The 22,163-nt window shown below is 43.6% G+C and overlaps 1 protein-coding gene across 3 annotated transcripts; it reads right to left on the bottom strand.

The window, feature by feature from the left end:
- Nucleotides 1-1,937: 1,937 nt before the first annotated feature.
- RITA1 (RBPJ interacting and tubulin associated 1) lies at nt 1,938-15,219 on the bottom strand. 3 transcript variants are annotated; one of them, XM_069214554.1, is made up of 3 exons: nt 15,126-15,219; nt 5,700-6,051; nt 1,938-3,121 (listed from the first exon to the last, which is right to left on the bottom strand). In XM_069214554.1, the coding sequence occupies exons 2-3, from the start codon at nt 5,984-5,986 to the stop codon at nt 2,599-2,601; spliced, it is 810 nt and encodes a 269-aa protein (XP_069070655.1). In that variant the 5' UTR covers nt 5,987-6,051; nt 15,126-15,219; the 3' UTR covers nt 1,938-2,598. The 3 variants fall into 3 exon arrangements, with proteins under 3 accessions (XP_069070655.1, XP_069070653.1, XP_069070654.1); XM_069214552.1 differs by having other exon boundaries at nt 14,858-15,184; XM_069214553.1 differs by lacking the exon at nt 15,126-15,219 and adding an exon at nt 14,858-15,106 and having other exon boundaries at nt 5,706-6,051.
- Between the last annotated feature and the right edge of the window lie 6,944 nt (nt 15,220-22,163).

Genomic DNA, 22,163 nt, shown 5'->3' on the forward strand with positions numbered 1-22,163 from the left:
TGTCTGGTTCATACACCAAGGAGAGCATCTGCGAGGCTCTAACCTAGCCTGCCAAGTCTCCACGTATGGGCTTGTGCAGCTGCCGATGTTTCTAGAGCATCTGCAAGGCTCTAACCTGGTCCGGTAAACCTCCGATTTTGGGCTTGTGTCACCGCTAAAGTTTCTGGGATAAAGCCTACTGGCCTGTAACACTATGGCTGTAATACCTGCTACACACAAGACAATACCACAGCAGAACATCTTTTTATGCACAGCTTCATACTGCAGATTTGCTGTTCCTAGGTGTCACACAGGCTGGCATTAGCGAGTGTTTAATTCAACAAGGCAATACACATGCCTAGATACTTTGGTGCCCAGATCAGCTCCATCCTGAAATTCCTTGACACTGTTTTAGACGTGGTTTCACAATGTGTTTGAGTGCACAGCTGTCCCCCCCAAGAGCATTAAAATCTGGAGAAAAAAACCAAAAGAGGACGTCAACATATAGAAATGTCTAGTGTTTTTGTAGGTGCATGTACAGCCGGGACTGCTGAAGCACTTGCAATGAACCGATCACCCATGCACAAGTACCCGCAAGTCCTTTTCGTTCTCAAGTGAACCTTCCCATTATGAAGCACTTTATAAGTATAAAAAGCCTTAAATTAGATGTTAAACTGCTCTGCGCTCTTTGGATGGGCCACATTCACCTCTCTCCGTGGCTCTTCATTTCATGAACTATGTAGTACAGCGGTGAGGTGCACAATCCGATCTGATCCATTCCAATCCAATCCACCTTCACCGTTTCTTTCCTTTCTCAAAGTCTCACAAGTGGGATAGCTCTCTCTGAGCTCCGATCATGTCAGAATCGGGTATCATCTCGGATAGGCATTGCACAGAATTCTATCAACTTCTCAAAGAGACTGTCGGGGCAGGGTGCTAGCTGCCAGTGCAGAATTTAGGTTAGGATGGTTTTCTCATGCATTTCTGAGATCAGACAGAGGACTTGGGGCCAGATGTAGCAATGGGTTTTACCCATTCTGTGTCTATAGGATAATGTCTTCGTACATATAGCTCTAAGTTCTCAACATATTGCACCTGTACTCCAGAGGTATCTCTTTGCTCTATTTAAAAAACAAACAATAAAAAGCACTATAAGGAGGACATTGCTGGACTGCTTTTGATGGTCTGTAGGTACCAGACTATTATTTTGTACTTGCGTAAGGCGGTTACAGTGAGAGGCCCTGACAATCGCACGCATTGGACATGTAATGGATGTCATCTACTCTATCACCAGTGACCTTCAGCTCTCAAACTTCAGAGAGACTGCCGGCTAAAAGTTACTTATGGAGAGGGATTCCTTTAAGACAGCTGCTTGTGAAGTTTATGTTCTTTGAAAATCCACCAATCGAACAGTCAATCTGTGCTTCCCCAAGAGCAGACAACTAACACGCGTGTGCTGGTGATTAGGTCCCACTATCACAGAAGTGCTGCTAATGATGTCCTGCTGCAACATATGGCTGGACTGTGATGGACCTCTGCCCAGCACCGCCCCAATGGCAGGAGGCTTTTAATAATTCGGTCAATAGTCAGAAGTATTTTGTGATAAAATAAACTGTTTTCTATTTTTTTCGACCCATAATGCAGTTATTTGAATGTTTTTTATGTAAGGAGTTATTCATAAAAGACAAATGTAACTGGATTGGGGAAATATACAGTGGCTAAAACTGCACTGCTCGCCACTTTCTAAAAAGGAAACACTGAAGAATACTAAAATCTATGTTTTCTTTGGCTCCAAATGTCAATCACACTTACACATCCAAATTAGTGATGTAATACCAGTTGTTTTGCCTCAATGTCAGGTCTTTTCATTTACAGACACAATAACTATCTGAGAGGAGTAAACTTACTAACCAAAAAAACCGGATGTAGACAAAAAAAAAAAAAATCATAGGAGCATCAAATCAGAGGACTATTTATAGTGCAAACACAACATAAGCGTCAACAGTAACGTTAATGTAACGGACATATTGCCTGGATTTATCAATCTTCAAACATTAAATATAATACATGAAAAATGCAGTATCACCTTTGTAATAAAGGAGGCAAAATACTGCAAACAACAATAAGAGTTAAATGCGGCACATTACAGGCGAAAGGTTTTGATAAACAAATGCACCTTTCCAATGGGAGGCGAGGTGGTTTTCTTTCTGCAAATTGTATTCCAAGCAACTTCTACCCTTCTTAATGTCTTAGTTATTTCCATTACATCTAAACAAAGGCACATACACAGTGTTTGTACACAGTCAAGAACTGCCGGAAAAAGACCAAAGATTAAACACACACTTGTCACAAGCTGCTTTCTCTTTCACAACCCCACAAAACTCTCTAAATGGACCACACGCTACCAAAGACGAAGTACTGCACGGTCTCCATCACTCCAGAACACCAAGCACCCGGCTGCAGGAGCGATAGCTTTTATCAAATGATCATCTAGTCTTGTGCTTCCCAGAGCAGATATTAGGCCAAAATGATTCTTTAGATAGCTCTAATTTTGACCCAATTGGAGCATCTCCTAACACACTGGTAGCTAGGATCTCCTGTCAATAAAGTTCAGAGCTTTCACTTCCATGGTGGTCTATGGCTCGCGACAGCTGCAGCTATAGCTCTCCTGTTAGAGTCCAGGCCAGAGAAACTTGCAGACCTAGGCCTTGTGACCCCTCTTGAGTTACGAAAGCTCGGTGCTGCATCTGGGGGGGATTGTGTTGCTCGATGCCACTGCCTCTCAGCAGCAGTTGTAGAGCGTGGACGTGCTGTACAGCAGGATTGTAACCCGCCGTCACTCCAGCTTGCAGAGTCATCTTCGTTCTCCGGACGCTTCCAAAAGTCTGTTTTTCCTTTGTACTCAGTCACAAAATCCTCAGGTGGGGGCTGTGATGTTTCTGGGTGAATGGCCTTCAGGGGGCATGGTTTGGCACGAGTTGTGCGGGTAGACTGGACCCGGGGTGCAGAAGGAGGAGTCCACAAAAGGGGACGGAGTTTTAGTGTGTCCTCTTTTTTTGCCCATGGAGCTTCCCAACCAGGATCCTCCAACTTGGGGCCAAATAAGGTCTCATCGCAGAAAGAGGGAGAACGACTCTTCACCCTGCAAAACAAAAATAAAAGCAGCTTTACTAAAAACACAAATTAAATTTAAGGAGTAAAAGAGAGTCCTAGAAAGTGCACATTTAGATACTAGAGAAGTTATATGTTTAAACTTGAACACTGAGAAGCTTGTAAGGAACAAAGGTCTTAATGACCGGTGGAAGCCTGAAATTAAGAATGAAAGTCTTCCGATGAAAGATGCTGGAATCCAGGATTAAAGGAAGGGTGTATCACAGACGATGGACGAAGACAAAAAAAAGTGAGTCTTTCTCACAGGAGAGGACAGAAACCAGATAAAAATGAAAGTGGCCTTGCACAAGAGGTTGGAGACTGCACACGAAGGAGGGAGAGAGCCAGGAGGCCAGACCAGTCAAGTTTAAAACCCTCCACATGGTACACACAGCATATTGCAGAAAGGAACCATGGTACCTGCAAAAGCTTGCTCCCTACTTTACACCCTGGTTTTGAGGTCTGGATTCAACCAACAGCACTTCAAAAACGCCCGAAAATAAAGATGTTCAAACTGGATTTCGACGAAGAGAAGTTTAGGTAAAGACAGTGATGAAAGAAAACTGGGTAGCGACACAGCACCACTTGTAATCTTTCTTCCCATTACAGTTCTCAAATAAAATGTATTGGCCATATATTGCTCAAATGGCTAAGCGCTCTACAAAACTTCTAAACACCACAACTGAAGGACAAAGGTTTTACTGGGTAGAGTGGGAGCCAGAACAGAATCCAGATGTGAAAGATGTCTCGCACAAAAGTGTATAAATCATAAGAGAAGGAACTTCGTCTTGCTGAAAGTCAGGGGAGGTCTCACAGGGAACAATGGAAAGGAAAAAAAAATATATATATATATATATTTTTATTAAATATATCGTCTTTGCTACCACTGTCATTTCTTACTAAATTTGATGCAATTTTTTAACCAAACTCATAGTGGAGTTTAAATAAGCCAGACATGAAGGGAGGAGACCATGGTGGGAGCAGTGGAAAAATAGTCAAGCATTTGTTGGTCTTGCAAGCGTAGCTTAGTGTCAGATGCAGCTGAAGAAAGTCTTGCAGAGTGGGGAGGACAAATCTACCTGCAAGAGGGCAGTTTATGGGAGGACAGAAGCCGCTACAGGTCTTTCAGAAAGGAGATCTTACATGGGAAGTTTGAACTGAAAGGAAAGGAGGGCAAACACTGAGAGGGTAAACGACAGATAAGACAGAAAGAAGGATGTAAGAACGACACATCAAGGGATGGACAGTGTCCAAGAAAGACAAGAGCCTCATAGTCAGCTAGTGGTACAGAAAGGAGAGATCCTTTTAAGTAATCAGTAGACCCTTCAGGGGTAGGAAAGGGCAAGCATTATAGATGTTAACACTTGGGCCATTGATTCCTAACCACTGACAAGTCCACTAAGTAGCATTCTATGCATTGCTTTTAAGGTTTAAAAGTGTTATTTGCATATGGGTGCTCTCTTCTAGTGGCAAACATGGCAGAAGAAAATGCTATCAAGAGGACTTCCCTCAAGTTCTTAAGTGTTTCTTCTATAACTGTTTGGTTAATTCAATGGCAAGGGGAAAGCTAAACAAGAGGGGAGCAGAGATGCAGACGGAAAAGGGATAATGGAACTGTAAGGTGAAGGCAGGGGAAGAGGTTAGCTATGCAAGGAGGATCAAAGCTGAATGGGAAGAAGTTTGATTTCACGTTCAAGGAAAGGATAAGCACTTTGCGGAAAAAGGAGAGTCCTTACAAAAGTGATAACAGCTACATGAAAAAAGAGGTTTTACAGAGAGAAGAGCTAGTTGAGAAAGAGCGAAGGCCTGAAACGATTAAAGGAGGTGCATTATAACAGAAGGAAAGCTGTGTTTTAAGGAGTCCTTGCACGCTCTACGTGGAAAGAAGCAAAGGCTCACAGATAGTATGAGATCGGTGTTGGAAGGAACAAGATGCCACAGAACCCATAACAGGTGTGTGGAAAGCACCATGTTATCATAGAGGGGACAAAACATTTGTGCATGAAGGGGCCAGACATTCAAAGAGATAAAAGGTATTTTGGGAAAAGGCAAGGCCTTACACAGAATGAAAGTCCTATTTGAGCAGCGCTCAGCTGACAGAGGAGAAAACATTTATGTGGGAAGAAGTACATGAACTGAGTGGAGGAAAGTATCATACAGAGAATCAGTAGAGTGGAGGGAGGGAGGCAGCAGAGAGAGAATAACAAGTGAATAGAACGAGCAAGGCTTCACAAAAAGGATAGAATCTCAGGACAAGGAGGAAAGGCCCTCAGAGGGGATATGATATGTATTTTAAGGAGTAAGGTGTCCCAGTGGGAATTCAAGGCTTTAGGAGAAAAAGCAAGGATCACGGGAGCAAATTATACGCGTAAAGGAGCAATGATTCAGAGGTGTGTAGCAAGGAGAGAGGTTCACAGAGAAAAAGAAGATATTTGCAGGTTGACCAGTCAGTCAGTGGTAAATGACAAACGTCAACAAGGGCAGCAATTCTTGCGAGACTGACTTGAGTACACATGCAGGGGAAGATGATGATATAAACTGAGACAAAGAAAAGAGGATGCTTTCATTACCTGTACCTGTATTTCTTCCTTGGGGTGCTAGCTGGGCTGTTGCTTTTTGGGTTTCCCGTTTCTTTTCCTGGTCCATCTGAGGTTGGGCTCCACAAAAGGGGTCTTTGAGGGCTGGTTTTCTCAACCCAGGGAGGTTCAAAACCTGCCACCATGCGAGTGGCCTTTGATGGGCTGCCAAAGAGTGTCTCGTCCACGTATGATGTGCTGGCCTTAATCCGGTAACTTCTTCGGGGTTTGCCCTGCAATTGGAGAGCCTGCATTCCAGTGACTGCTAAATCGAGTGCCATCTTCACAGGTGAGAAGTGAGGACAGAGGATGGAAAGTTCAACCCGTTTTCTCCTGGTTGCCGAGCCTGCCAATAATAGAGATGTTATATGGTTACGTTCTGAAAGGCTCACGTATACTTTGGCCAAGGGTCAAAACTACACATAGGCTAGATATTCCTACGTGACACTGTCTATAGCAATGTGTCAAGTGATCATGGGGAGCAATTATGCCATTTAAGGTTCCAAGTAGCTAAGTCACGAGTTTCATAGTAGGTACAGATTAATGTGGTATTGTAAGTATGCATTAACTGGTGAATAAGATCATTTGAGCAACAAGCATTTTCTCTGCCAGAACCTTAATTTATTCGTGTCCCCAAGTCATAGCCCAAGTCGCTGCATGGTCATTCATGTCCCTTGTTTTCAGCACTTTATAACTAAAAAATGCAATTGCCACCCCCCACCTTGACAGATTTTCCCTCGTTAATATATTTATTCTCAAAAGGAAAAAGAGCACCTGAGGCTCAATAAATTCAACAGGATTCATTCCGTGCTACAACCCCTTCCTCAGGGTTAGCCCTTCATGAAACAATTATAATCTTAGCTCTACTGCGGTCATCAGTCCCTTATTTCAGAAACAATACTAGTGTTTCTCTGAAGGATTGATCTGAATTCAGGATTATCTTACCTCTGGCACTACAAAATCTTCCCTGACAAAGACCAACACTTCACCTTCGGGTGCATTGAAACTGAATCACTTCACCTCTGCCACATCCACATCTGCCTAGATTCAAGTATTAGACACATACAATATGCTCCCAACTCCCATCCTACAAATTCAAAGTTTTAATTACTACTTTAAGTTTGAGAAAACAGCAACAGCCTCTAGATGATCTACTCCTGCACTCATGAACCCTGCAAGCGATCAACCATGACACACAAACACAGTTTAATTTCCATAGATGCACTCCAACAGATTTTAATACTACATAGGCTGGCAATCAGTCAAATGCTGGAGGCCTATTTAAACTGCATTACAGTAGCCTTCAGACCCATCCATGGCACTGCTCAACTGTACTTCACGGAATAGTTATCCATTACATACCTGCATGAAAACTCTGCTAATCAGCAAGTCTCACACCTTATTTACCCATCAGCCAGCTGCACAGGTTGTGACATCACTGGATTTCCTATCATCCATCTGCACAGGATTTGGCACCACTGGATTTCGCATCATCCATCTGCATAAGTGACATCACTGGTTTCCCACCAAAAACTGTATTGACTTAATAGAGGCTGCAATGCATATGTGCCAAATATGCATTAAAGGCAAGCCCACTGCACCACACCTGCGCCCTATGCTAAGACACCTGGTCCTACTCTCACCCACCCCATTGCTACCCCACCACAATTCTCCTCGCTATGACCCTGGTCGTGTCTCCCAGCATTGCTGCCACACCTTGCTGCCCAACACTGAAGATTAATTCTTCTGCGCCTCCTGTCATTTCACTTGCACTCTCCAACACTCACCTCACTCCCCCGACATACACCCGATCCCTAAAACATCACACCCCTCCCTGTCCTGCATATTCCTCAACTCCTGCTCCCTCACCAAACACACCATCAAACTCTGGGATCTGCTACTTGACCACACACCAGACCTGCTGTTCCTGACCGAAGGCTGGCTGGCTCCTTCATTGTTCCTCCCTCATCACCAAGGCAATACCCCCATCCCGACTGCCAGACAGGACTCAACAAACAGACTCAGAGGCAGAATCTCTATCTTCTTCAAAGAATCCATCCAATGCTCCATTGCCTCAGACAGCACTAACAGCAACATGGAATGTTTGACCTTCAAGTTCCTATTCACTACCAGCTACGCTCTGAGTGGCACCCTTGTATACCACCCTCCCAGACCACACACCAACTTTGGCAGCACCATCAAGGACCTTGTCACGCCCTGATCCAGGACTCCAGTGCCTTCATCCTCCTTGGTGATCTCAACTACCACCTGGAGGACCTCACCAATTCCAACACGACCAATCTCCTTGAGGACCCCATCGTCACCAACAACACAGTAGACAAGCCCCATTGATCACCTGGCCTGACCACACCCTCATCAACTTCAGCATACCATACCACACCACTGCAGAAACACCATCACCAAATCTTCACAATGGCATTGGAACAAGATCTCAGAAGCATCCTGGTCTTCTGTACTCCTACATCACTGGCCTCAGCACAACAACAACAACAACATGCCCAAATCCATCTCTAAATTGAACACCTGAATCACTGCTTGTGAAGATACCCTGGCTCCTCTCAAAACCAAAAAGGCCACAAGGACCAGACTGCAAGCAAGCTGTACATGGAAAAACTCAGTCTCACCAAACAACACTGGAGGCAACTTGAACACAGATGGAGACAAAGTCAGAACAACACCGACAAGAGCACCTACAAATATGCTCTTAGATGTGATCAGCAAATCAGAGACATCAAATGTTCTGCGCTCACTAACCACATCGAAAGCAGGGCCAGCAGTGCCAAAGAAACCCTTGCCATGGTGAAAAACGTCACCCATACGGTAGCATCTCAACCAGCATAAACTCCTCTCGGGGCCTCTGCACCCAGCTGTCCCTTTACTTCAGCAACAAGCTCACCATCATCTATGAAACCCTGAAGCCCTTACCATACCCTTGCAGCCATCCTGCCCATCTCTGCAAACACCCAGAACACAACTCTGACCACCTGGTCCACCATCACCACACTAGAAACTGCAATGACCATGCAATCCATAAACTCCAGAGCACTCTTGGACCCCTCTCACCACATCTTCATCACAGGATTAGACCCATCAGCGAAGCCCTCACACCGATCCTGAACGGCTCACTCGTCCCTGCCACTTACCTGGTCACCTGAAAATACACCACTGTAGTCCTCCTCCTTAAGAAACCCTCAACTGATCCAAAGGCACTATCCAACTACTATTGCCGGGCTACCCTACTCAGTAAAAGTAATGGAAAAGATGATAAACAAATTCCTATTCACCCATCTCACTGACAACCACCTCCTTGACACCACTCAATCTGGATTCTGGTCCAAACACAGTAGAGACCACCCTCATTGCCACCATGGATGATATCCGGATGATCACGGACAGATGTGGCACTGTGGCCCTCATCCCACTGGATCTTTCTGCCTTTAGCACAATCTCCCAACCCCATTCATATCCATGGAATGCACAAAAACGGCATCCAAGAGGTCCGATACTTCGCTTGATTTGCTCTTTCCTGACAGGCCACACCCAGTCAGTCAGCCTGGCCCCCTTCACTTCGAACTCCAACAACCTCATCTGTGGAGTTCCACAAGGATCTTCACTCAGCCCCACTCAGTTCAATGACTGCATAACCCCACTTGCCAGCATCAACCATGCCCACAGAATCAACATCATAACCTATGCTGACAGCACTCAGCTCATACTCCCCCTCTCTGACAAGACAGCGAACACTTGGACTAGTTTTTCCACCTGCATGAACAAAGTTGCCAGATGGATGACAAGAAACTCCCTCAAGCTTGGACACAGACAAGATTGAACCAGTAATCTTCGGCAAAGACACCTCTCTTTGGGACTCCATCTAATGACCTACCAAACCTGGACCCATATCCCTCCCGCAACCCAAGCAAAGAATCTGCATCTTTAAAAACCATCACAAACGAACACCAGTATATAAAAAAATGCATATTTGTTAACAGTCTTTGTGTCAAGGCAACATACTTAATAAAAGTCGGGTGCAACAACTTGCGTCACAATATTAAAATTGACAAGCAGCCTAATAATAGTGTGCAGTACTCCATACCCTATAAAGATGGCATGTATACCTCCTTCATGTGCTTTAATCTCAGAATACATTTCTGAAACTTTTATTTTTTTTTGGGATGCGGAGGGGACGGAGTCCCAATCCTAAACATAAAGAGGAGCCTCATCAGCTTTTGAGTCAGGCATCTCGCCAAATTCTGGTTAGACTCACAGCTTAACACTGACCCTAAAGTCAAGGACACTGAAATAGGCTGATCAAATATTGTCAGACAACATCCAAGGAAACAACAATTGCCAAATCTCTAAGTTAAGAAGTTGAAAATGGGGAAAAGGATTCCACTGTGTGATCCACTTTTGTTGCAAGGTAATGATAACATAGCCTCTTGTTTAAGCACATTAACAGTCCAAGATCACTCACTCCTCTGGATGTCCTGCGAACAATGACATGCAATTTTTTCATTTTCTATGCTATCAATCTGACTAAAATAATGCATAGTGTCTATTCTTACAGTAACGTCCCGAGATGTAAACTTTTATTTCGCTATGGATTGTCCAAACTATAGAATCCAAAGCCCCGCTGTTATAAATAAGCACTTTTCACTTAGTCCCAGGGCACCCTGCTCTCCAAGCAAACAGCTGTGTACCACATAAACCAAAAGACAACATTTTACCATCAAATCCCTTTAATTTTGAAGCACTGTTACACTCCTGATCAAACTTCAGTAAACCAGAAATGAACAACTGCGAGTTCCTGGAATCACATGAGCAATGACAACCCTGTTGCCTCCCTTACCTGACCTCCTGTGCTTGAAAAGGTACACTTCTCGGGGATTACATCGAGGAACGTTGCACCCTCATACATCAGGAGTATGGTGTACTTAATCCAACCCCAAGATGGTGACAGGTGGAGTGTATTGCATATGGGCAATCCCATCAACTAAACACAACACCCGTCACCACCAACCGGGTTCATTTATATTAGACACACCCTCATAAAATGAAAGTCTTCAGACATTTCACTGCCAGCATCTAAGTGTAAATTGACTAGATCGTAATGCACAGTGGACAGTATTTTTGTGTAATTTGCTAGCACTGATAAACCCCCTGCCATTTGAAATTACTGCCTTGATCAAGTTCAGGTGGTTACTCTGCAAGACTAGCAATCACTCTTCTGTGGGAGGCAAGCCCCGATAACACTGAAGCCATGTTGCCCAAATACATGACATATTACTGAGGATATAAGGTCAACATCTGCATTTCTTAGAATCAAAACCCCTTCTCTAGCAAAGGAAGGGGCCCTTTCCACCAGGATGGGAGCGAGTCTTACTAACTTGTTAATCATACAGTCAGATTAAATTTCACACCAGAATAAATGAGGTAGTGAATTAAAATGAGTAAGGTTAAGTATGTGTAAATGAGAATAAAAGGGACTGCAAGAGAGTCCAGTGAGTGAGAATGAACGAGGGGGGAAGGGCTGAGGTAAAGCAGTGTCAATAAGAAAGTAGCATTATGCTTACGAGTCTGCCATTGGCTGTTTCATATTTAAGGTAATTCTCGGTTTATAACAGGCACCCATGGCACAATATTGGTGCTGGCATAACAAGGGCAATCTTAGCACGACAGGCATCTTTGACCAAGTACTGGCATACTCTATGTAATTATTGGCATAATAGGTCTCCATGGTAAATAATGGTATTGATATGCTAGAGGTGATTCTTGGCATATGGGGCACCTGTGGAAACATGCTGGTGCTGGCAAATTTGAGGACATTCTTGGCATATGGGGCACCTGTGGAAACATGCTGGTGCTGGCAAATTTGAGGAAATTCTTGGCATGGGGGCACTTGTGGAAACATGCTGGCACTAGCACATTGGAGATAATTTTGGCATAAGTGAGGATAAGCGCAGCACATTGAGGAGGGGGACCATGACAAAATGCTGGCAATGACACAACAGAGGTATTTTTGGCATACGAGTCACTCATGGTATATGGAAGGCATCAACTGCAAAAATCTAGAACTAGCATATTATATGTATTGTTTGGTGTAAGGGGGCAACCAGGGAATATAGGTGTAGGGGGGACCCATGGCAAAATGCTGGCCCTGGCACAATGAAGGCATTTTTTGACATATGGAGATCCAGGGGCACCCATGGCACATTTTGAAAAAAATGGGGGCAACTCCTGGGGAGCATCAAGTTTTCTTGACTTGGCGCACCATGAAAGTACAAATGTATGTAAAAACTGTGCTTTCAAATGCACTTTTTTAACCTAATTTTTCTCATACCATTTTTTGGGGGAGAACCCGCCCCTCCAATACCCTGCTAGAGGAGGTCTGACTTACTCATTACAATTCAGGGTATTTTGCTCAACCACTTTCAAAAATCATTTCAGCACCCTAATATAGGCAGCATCTAAGACAGTCGTCTTTGTTGGGTTGTTATATTAATAAAGTAATTAAAATGGAACTTAAGCAATGTAAAATATCATGACGTTATCAGGGTTAAGGTCATGTGACAGACCATCCGCCAAAAACTCATGGTCGACGGTCACTTGATGTCACTGCCCGTGATGTAGGGTGACCACCCGTCCATAAATTTCATGGACTGCCCGTAATTTCGCCCTGCTGTCCATTGTCCGTGATGGAAGGCTTAACGGACGGCATTTGTCTGTAATTTTAGCCTTTCACCAAAAGGACAAAGGACGGCAGGGCGAAATTATGGGCAGATTAGTTTCCCCAGCTGGAATGGAAGGCAGGGAGTCTCCTGTGCTCAGTGGTAGGGAGGGGCAGACAGAACAGAAACAGACCTTCTTTCCAGGGTGTCTCCTTCCCCTAAAGAAATGCAAAGGTGTGCAACTGGTAAATCTGCAAATGTAAAGGGGCTTGAAAACCTGCATCCACTTTAACCAATATGAGTCACTTGAAGCTTTCTGATGGCAAAGATATTTTCTTTTAGAAAGGTACTGCAATGGTGTTCCGAGGTGATCTGTGGAGTGTGTGGTTTTAATGGAGTGTTATAAAAAAATGTTAGTACTAGGTATAAACTGTATAATATTCAAATCTGTATTTGAGAAGCACTTTTTTTATTTAACCAAAATGTATTTGTGCATTTTGTAGCAGCCTATATATGATGTAATTGTATTTATATAGCTCTCACTATCCCTGACTAGGCATCGAATGCATGTTTAAAATAAGGACTTACACATTCACTGTTCTTTCAGGGGCCTCCGTACCTCATAGTACTAACAAACATTGGCAAAGCCAATAGGTCTAGTCTACGCAAGAGTTATTGGCTTTGCCAATGTGTTTTAGCCATGTTATACACCAGAGTGACTGCTGTTCATGGCTAAAAGTTAGTGGCATAGTGGTGTGGAGTGGAGTAGAGCAGCATAGGAGCAGTGGCAGAGAGCCCAGTGGTGCAGGGTACAGTGCAGTTGTTTAGAGTGCATTGGCGTAGAGTGCAGTGGTTTAGAGAGCAGTGGCATGGAATGGCGTGGGACAGAGTAGAGTGGCATAGAGTGCAGTGGAGTAGAGTGGCAGAGAGTGCAGTAGTGTAGAGTGGTGGAGTGGCAGAGTGCAGAGTAGACTTGTGTGGCAGAGAGTGCAGTGGCGTAGTGTAGAGTGGTGCAGAGTAGAGTATAGTGCTTTAGAGTGCAGTCGCATAGAGTGGAGTGATGCAGAGTAGAGTGGCATAGAGTGCAGTGGCTAGAATGCAGTAGTACATAGTAGATTGGTGTACAGTACAGTGGTGGAGAGTGCAATGTTGCAGAGAAGAGTGTCAGTGCAGTGATGTAGAGTGGAGCAGAGTGGCACAGAGAGCAGTGGCGTAGAGTACAGTGGTGCAGAGTAGATGGCAGCAGGGTACAGTGCAGTTGTTTGGAGTGCATTGGTGCAGAGTGCAGTGGCATAGAGTGGCATGGGGTAGAGTAGCATAGAGTGCAGTGGCATAGAGTGGCATACAATAGAGTGGCAGAGAGTGCAGTAATGTAGAATGGTACAGTGCCAGAGTGCAGAGTAGACTCGTGAGATAAATGTAGAGTCCCAGACATACACTCTAGTGCTGTGAGACTACAGACAAGTTGTGGGTAGTCTCACACCTAATGTCAGGATATGAGGTGTCACCCACTCCATTTGCCCTACCTCTTTCATTTTTTTTTTTAGGTTGAAAGTCAATGGGCGGTTAAGGTAAGCCAGATGTTTTTGTTCAATTTGTTTAAACTAGCATAAGGTTAATTACCTTAATGTTTCCCAAACTGTTTGCCAGGGGTTTTAAAATGTTCAGAAACATAAACAAATATTTGCTGTTACTTTCTCTTCAAGAAAGATTGGGTAGACTTGGGTAGGGGTGATGGCCTTGCCGCAGTGCTGAAGGGCATTAATTTAGTACTGAACAAGGATGTAATGTGACATCTGAATGTAGCATACCAGGAGGCAATCACAAAAAGACAACAGTGAATAAATAGTGCTATGTTAAAAAAAAGAGTAAATAAATGCACTGACAACATAGTGAGGCATGGCCTCTTTGGCGTGTGTCTGTAAAACTGACGTTTGTTCTTGAATTTTTGTCCTGAATTTTGACCCTTTGTCCTGAATTTTGACCCTTTGTCCTGATTTTTTGACAGTCCTGTCCAGAATTTGCATCAATGCCAGGTGGTCACCCTACCGTGATGTCATTAAGGTGTGTGGGGGAGGTGGGGCACCAACACTGCCATTTTAATGAATCAGCGTCAATGTCCTTGGGTGAGCCTCCCGCAAATAACCAGGAAATATAATATGCATTTAACCAATGTGAACTATCTGCACGCATGTAATCCAACTGAAGGTAATGTGCGTAGTCAAGTGAGGTTTTAGTTTATTTAATCATTCTACGTTTTCCGCAATAATTATAACGATGCTGACGTCACCTGCAATTGTGTTAAAGATCGTTAGACACCATTTCTATAACGCTCACAGATACGATAATTTATACTCCTACGGATTTCTAAAACGCGAGGTCCACATAAACACACCAGCAATCTAAATTCCAATCATCTTGTATAAATCCACCACATCCAAAGGAATTTAGCAGCTGTCAACATACCGAGCCCCGGGGATCCTACGCGCATGCCCACCGCTGTCAGCTTCTCCCCAATAAATCCACTCCGTTGCGCTGCCAGGAGCTCCCTCCGCATGCAAAGTAACCCACGCCATTCACAACTGCAAGAATCCAACCATCTTTTAACGACACCAGCCAGCCGACCGCCAGGAAACCAGTCACATCAACACCCAGAGTCAACGAAATACACCTCTTGTAAGAATGGTCTGCCCGATTATACAGAACGGGAGTCCAGCTCCTCTGACACACTCACCGCGATGCCCCCATGTCCGGGTCGCGCCTCCTACACAACCCGGTACCCTAGCAGCCACAGCCACGGATCAAAACATCAAACAGCAAAAGTGGGCGGGGCGCGGACTGAACCATCTGCAACTGGGGGAGGCGCAAGCTAAATGGTATGCTCCATTCATCACAATGCGAATGGTACAGGGGCAGTGCAAAGAGCTAACAGGTTAGGAAGAAACCGTGAAATCCTAAGGTTTTCAAAGAGCTTTTTTTTGCAGTTTTATATACTGCCCGGAGATATTGAAGCCACTGCTTTAAATGAGGGAAAGGGTGCAGGTGCTCGCCAAATTAGACAGCAGGTGAGGGAGCGGAGCCACGGGGAGTAGGTAGGAGGGATAGCTAAAGGCAAACATTTGATTAGATCCAGATGATAACATTTGTGACATCTGCTGAGTATTCTTGTTGCCCTTGCACGCGCAAAATGAGACTTTTAATATTTTACAAATGTGCGCATTGCCTCTGCAGGACTAGCACATGATAAAATATTTTAATCTTGATGCTATGCATAATTACGTCTGTTGTGGGCAGTTTGAAGAAGATCCTGGATAATGATGTACCATAATAGGTTGTTAAATTCTCTGGAATCTGCTGTGTTGCAGTATGACAGCACTGCCTCTTTTTTCCTACCACCCTGCAGTTCCAGACTCTTTATCTCACTCTTGCAGGATACTTTTCAGTCCTGCTTCTCCTTTTATCACAGTTTTCAGATCTTTCTCTTTCCCATTTCAGTTTCTGTCTTTGTTTCTCTTCCTCTCTTAGTTTGATGACTGGAAATAAGTACTGGTCTAAAAAAATTAAGCCCCAAGCCCACGACCGACAAAAACAACACAAAAGAAGCACTGGTGTGTAAATTTGTTTGCACATGCAATAGCGATTGTAGTGCAACAAGCCGCTCATAATATATACATAGATTCCCGCCTACTTCTAGTCAGGGCAAAGCTAGGCCACATCTGTATTTTTTGTGCAATGCCAATGTGCTTTGCATCAGTGCAAATGGGTTTCATTCTATCATCGCCCGAGAGACCAATGATGTGTGATCTAGAAGCCAGAAGGCAGCTACACGATGAAAGCTACTGCCAACTGAGAAATCATTTCCAAGACTTGTGGCTTACAACATATAGTAAGTGAAATGTTGTGCTTCACACAGTATGTCCCCTGACCAGTATTTGGTTGCGTTACTGTAGGATTTGTGTTACTTCACCCAGACCTGTCTCCCAACAATAAACATGTACCCAAAATAAGCCTGATCTACTTGTTTCCCCAATGCTTGTTAGCAGTATCAGATAAATGATTAACAACAATGATTTTGTTATGAATCATTAAAATAGAACATGTTTCAATTCTGAAAATATAAGATTGTGAATTAGACATTAGTGCAGTCTGGAAGGGATAGTGGTCTTTGGAGTATGTCAATAAATCCCATTCTCCCCTTCACACAATTTTACTCCTTTCTGGCATCCTCCATCTTTCACATTATCGATCTTCATGGCTGTTCTTTTATTGTGTCCGTCTGCATCCTTGCTTCACCTAACCTTCTCTGTGCCCTCTCACACCCACAAACATACACATTCATTCCCTCTTCTCAACTGTAAACACAGCTTTTTCTTTTCGACAATATTTCACCAGCTGGCTACCTCCTTTACGCACTTTCCTACAGAATCGTAATCAAAACTAGAACATATGGAACTGTCACTTTGTGCACTCTGCTGAGAGGCCAAGGATTGGATGTGCATGTTGTATGAACACCACTTTGACCACCTGGCAAGCACTATGAGAATCTCACACTCAAGTCCCAAGTCCAATGCTGGTAAATTATGCCTTGTCATGAACACTGTGTGCACTCAATCCATCCAGGAACTTAGAAGCGACCCAGTTCACAGTATGCACTATTCAAGAGTCAAATAATTGTGTTCCTTTCCCTATGTCCCGTATTTGCTCTCTTAATCCTCGACCCACCCACTCCAGTCCAATTTAGGGCCAAGGCTGGCGCTCCTACCAAGTGGCAGCTACCTCCAAGGGACATGAATATAGAACTCACTATTGGACCCATTTCAAGGCACCTTAAAGCCCTGGTCTCAATAAATCCAGAGGAATCCATGTGGGCTCTGGAAGGGTAAGGAATGCATGACTTAATGTTGCTATCTGGCTGTTACAAAATTAGGAAAAACACTTAAACAAGCAAATATAAGAAGAACACACTTTAAAATATGTTCTAGAGCTGGATTGACTAAATGTGGCTGTTGGATCTGGCCCTCTCTGCAGTGTCAATGCCCTAAACATTTTATCTTCACCCCTCCTATTTCCTGAACTGTTTTTTTCTTGGCTTTAGGACTCTGTACTCTCTACCACTGCCAACCAGTGCTCAAGTGCTTCTGCTCTCTCCTCTAAACATCGTAATATTGGTTTACACCCAATTGGCACATTTAATTGACTTGTAAGTCCCTAGTAAAGTGGTACTACATGTACTTAGGGCCTGTAAATTAAATGCTAATAGTGGGCCTGCAGCACATATTTCGCCAACCATTTAAACATCTCTCAGATCTGCCATTGCAACCTGTGTGTGCAGTTTTAAACTGACATTCAACTTGGCAAAATAACCTTTTTGGCAGGCCTAAACCTTCTTTGTTAGTAGCTGTAAGTCAACCCTAGCGTAGGGCTTATCAACCGATAGGGCAAGGTGCATTACATTGTAAATGTTGGACATGTGCTTTTAAGATTTACATATCCAGGTAGTAAAAAACTCTCTAATTCGTTTTTCATTATTGTAAGTTCTGCCTCACCCACAGGATAACATTAGGTTACCTTATGACAGGGGTCTCCAACCTGTCGATCGCGAGCTACTGGTAGCTCACTGACATCTTGTGAGTAGCTCAAGGACCGAACATACCTGCAAGAGGTACTTTAAAAAAAATATATATATATCCACATGAAACACTGTTTTATTGTTAAAATATGTGATATATGTAAAATAAAAAGATACTGTATTTAAAAAAAAGTGAAACGTTTGATTAAATGAGAGCAGCATTTCAAAGCAATTGTTATTTTAAATAAAATACAGAGCAACTGCATTTCACATTTCTTTAAAGCTCAAAGAAATGTAAAGTGAAGTTCCTTCCTCCAGTTTTTGAGCTTATTTTTTTATAGCACTAAAATAAAAATGGTAAAGGCAACAGAAGTGTTCAGGGCCAATCCTGCATAGAAGTGACTTTGCTGGTAATCAAAGTATATGTCATTCCATCCTCATTTAATGAAGTGCTGGATATCTGGTGGTAAGCTCTATGGCTGACATAGCTTTATTTTGGTTATTTAATTTAGGAGATGGTCATGTTAACAACCTCCAGACGTTTTTAAAAAGCAAACCGGGAATACTAGCTGTTCATCACTAGAAAATTGAGACAAGGATCTTTATAGGGGGCTGAAAAAAATGGGCTACAGTACTATGTGGGCTACAGTCCTGGTGGAGAAGTGGCAACTCTTTGGTACCATGTGCAATGGTCCAGGCAGCAGACTGCTTTTTAAAGAGCTCTGCAATTCGGATGTTGTAGTAACAACACACACCATAAGCAAGCCACAATCTTGCACTGTGTTATGATGTTCACCACTGGGGTGGCAGAGTCACAACATTAAGTATTGTGTGCACCGCTTGGATGGTGGCATTTACAAAATGCCTAGAGCTTCTTGAAAGCAGGGCTGTGCTAAGCTTTTTCTTTGGCCCTCCAGGGATCTGCAGCTGAACTCTCACTGACAAACTTCATATGTCCTGCCATTGAGAGCTGCCTGAAACACCCTAATCTCACTCAGACCACACCTTACAATTTTTTAAAAACCAGAGCACCAAGAGCTGTTTATGTTTTTACTTCACTCTGTCAAAATGCCAACGTGACCCACTGCTTTTTATATCACATGTATTATGCTCCAACATGAACAGTAGCAAATGCATTTGGTCAACTCAGCAGACTGCATCCAGGTGCTTGAATGACAGGTGTGATCCTTAGAGGTGAGAATGCATGGTATGGACCTTGTAAGGATGACAGGGAAAGTAGGCCTTGCTGGAATTCAAACCTTTTCCTGTAGATATCCGCCAGAGACCTCAACCAATTGAGGCGTCCTACCAGTCTAGGGGACTCTACATCAAACAGCATTATTTGAAACAGGAACATTTTAAACCTGGGGTGGGTGTAGTACGTTTTACAGTGCATGTGCATTATGCAAGTCAATGAAGCTGGGTATTGAGGGTATCTGGGATTAACACACTTGCTGTTTGACCTTTAATAGCTCATGAGGAATTATATTTATCAGAGGTAACTCTCACTACAGGAGAGGTTGGAGACCCTTGCCTTATGACATTTATTAAGTGATAACTTGTGTTTGTGAGCAGGTAGAAATGTCATGTTTGGTGTCTGAAGAATTGTAATTTAAAACCCTTGTTAATGGTAAAGTTGGATTTTAATTCAGAATTCTGAAAATGGCACTTTTAGAAAGTTAGCATTTTCTTGTTCTAACCATTTGGTGTCTGTCATCTGTTTTCTTAGACATGTGACTAGGTGTAGTAGGCAGTTATCCTTTGTATAGTCCTCCCAGATAGCCATACAATAGGGGGTCTGGGTGTTGGCAGGATGGGCAATCGTGACTTGATGGGGGGGGGGGCAGACCTATCACCTGTCAAATTCCATACTACAGCTCACACAGAACAGATTTAACACTAGCCGATTGTGCCTGCAGACATACTAGGACTAGGACAGGGAGGCAGGAAATTCCAGACACTTCTGCATTGGGAATGCTGCAGAAAATTCTTCCACTTCAAAGTAGGCATCGGGTAGATAAAAAGGACCCTTAGACCTACTCTTCAGTGGACAGCTGGGCCTGTGTACACTACAGAAGAAGGACTGGCCTGCAGCCAGATGACTGCCCCGCTGCCTGAGAAAGAAGACTGGGCCTGCTCCCTTCATTCAGCTACCTGAGTGGATCCAAGGGCTAGTTAGCAGGCCTCTGATTCTCAGCTATGGGGATACAAAAAGCTTCAGATACCTCCCTGCAACTGTCCAGCATACCTGATGTATTGAACCTGCTAGCCTCTGCTAGAGTGAGTTCTTAATCCCCAAAAGTGACTCCCAGGTCCTGGACTCTTTCTGCGGCAACAGTTGATTTTCTCCTGGAAGAAAAGGATAAATCCTGAAGTTTTGGGCTCTTCCCTAACGGGCTCGTTCGTGTCAAGAGTTTGCCACTCTGTAATGATATTTGTGTTTTGACCACTGACTCCACGTTGGACTTAGCCCAGCAGCACACTGTCACATTGGTGACTGCCAGCTTCATTTTGTCTGTTGACTTTACTTTATGTCTAACTTAGCGTCCGCCACTGCCATGTTAGAGGTGCAGATGTTAGAAGTGCAGAAGCTGCAAGTATTTTTCCACGCACCTGGTTATGCTCATATTTTCCCTTTGCGTGTTCTTTCTCACCAAGGGCTAAGGCATAGCATGGGGAGTTAGAAAGATAATGATGTGCTAGGATAATGTTTGTGTTACGGCAGGGAACGGTTTTGTTTTGGAAGAGCACCTTGGGATCCTGGGCAGTTGCAACGTGTTCCTTTCAAAACTGACCTGAAGTAGCCAGCATTTTTTAACAACAACTTACGGAGTGGGAGACGTTTTCTAGAAATCTCCTCTGTGGCTTGTTTAAGGTATATAAGAGACCGAAACCGGATTGACCATGTAGTAAAGTGCAGACCTCTGGCAGGATCGGGACACTGATGGCTGTCATCTTTCCCGTGAGGGTTGGTCTCTTTCTCCTCATGGTCGATCTTGGGGTCAACGACCTGTTGCTGGCAAGAGAAAGATGAGACAAATTCAACTGTGCCTCATGGGGATGAATTTTAAACTCTTATTATCTGCTTTGCATTGTGCATGAATATATATGTATATATTTGCTGTTTATAGATTGAAGTAGAAAAATTATTTGTACATGTTTTCATTTCATTGCTGCGCACATTTTTTAAATGTGCACTTTCAGTTGTACTGACCTTTCTTTATGAGCCTTGCAGAGTGGTTTAATAAATGCATTTCTCGGACTAAGAATTGCAAACCAGAAATTCTTTTCAGTGTGTGTGTGTGTGTGTGTGTGTGTGTTTCATCTCAATCCGTAGTGAAGCAAAACACACTCGCACCAACCACCAACGCAAAGCTCTGGTGAACCAGTGCCAACCGGCAACGGAAGATGTGCACTTTGCGCTACAGCATTAACACCCCACAGTGACCGCCAACTTGAAGTTCCAGCAACAACCATTCACAACCCCTGACAGGATCTTTGTGCTACAGTGACAACCGTTCGGGATGTCCGGTGTGCTCCTCAAGGCCTACTGCAACAAGGATGGACATGTCCGCACTGGACTTTATTAGGTAACTTTTTCAGCAGGACTAACTCGGTCCCAGTATCTGACCTTGGCTCAATCGCCATCAGCCTGAACATGTGATTTTCACCTGGTCTCACACAACCAGATAATCGCGAATGGCGTTTTGTAATTGTAGGCGTTATAATTAGATTACATCTTTGAAGTTGCATACCTCCAGGTCTACTGATTAGATTTTTGATGTCAAATAATTTGTTCAATTTTATTCTATTTGTTAAATGAACTTTTCTTGTGTTTTGTTTTCATCTTATTACTGTTTCTGTGCTGCATAAATACTTTATGCATTGCCTCTAAGTTAAGCCTGGCTGCTTTTGTGCCACTCCCCCTTAGCAATGAATCTCCCAGTGCCTACAAATGAATGTGACCATTCATAGGAGTTGAGACCATCACTTTCATCCACCTCCTCCTGCTGTGTGACAAATCTCACTACCTCCTTGCTAAGTTTTGAGGGTGGTTCAACACTGCACCACCACTTCAACAGAGGGGCTTTTACTGTCTCAATGTCATATGTAAGGTACATCCCCTTTCCTTCTGACAAAGACTTGGGCGGCCATCTGATGTGTACAGTGCCTTAAGAAACACATTTATCAGCATGTCACTTC

The sequence above is a fragment of the Pleurodeles waltl genome, chromosome 11 (assembly GCF_031143425.1).
Source record: "Pleurodeles waltl isolate 20211129_DDA chromosome 11, aPleWal1.hap1.20221129, whole genome shotgun sequence".
Lineage (NCBI taxonomy): Eukaryota > Metazoa > Chordata > Amphibia > Caudata > Salamandridae > Pleurodeles > Pleurodeles waltl.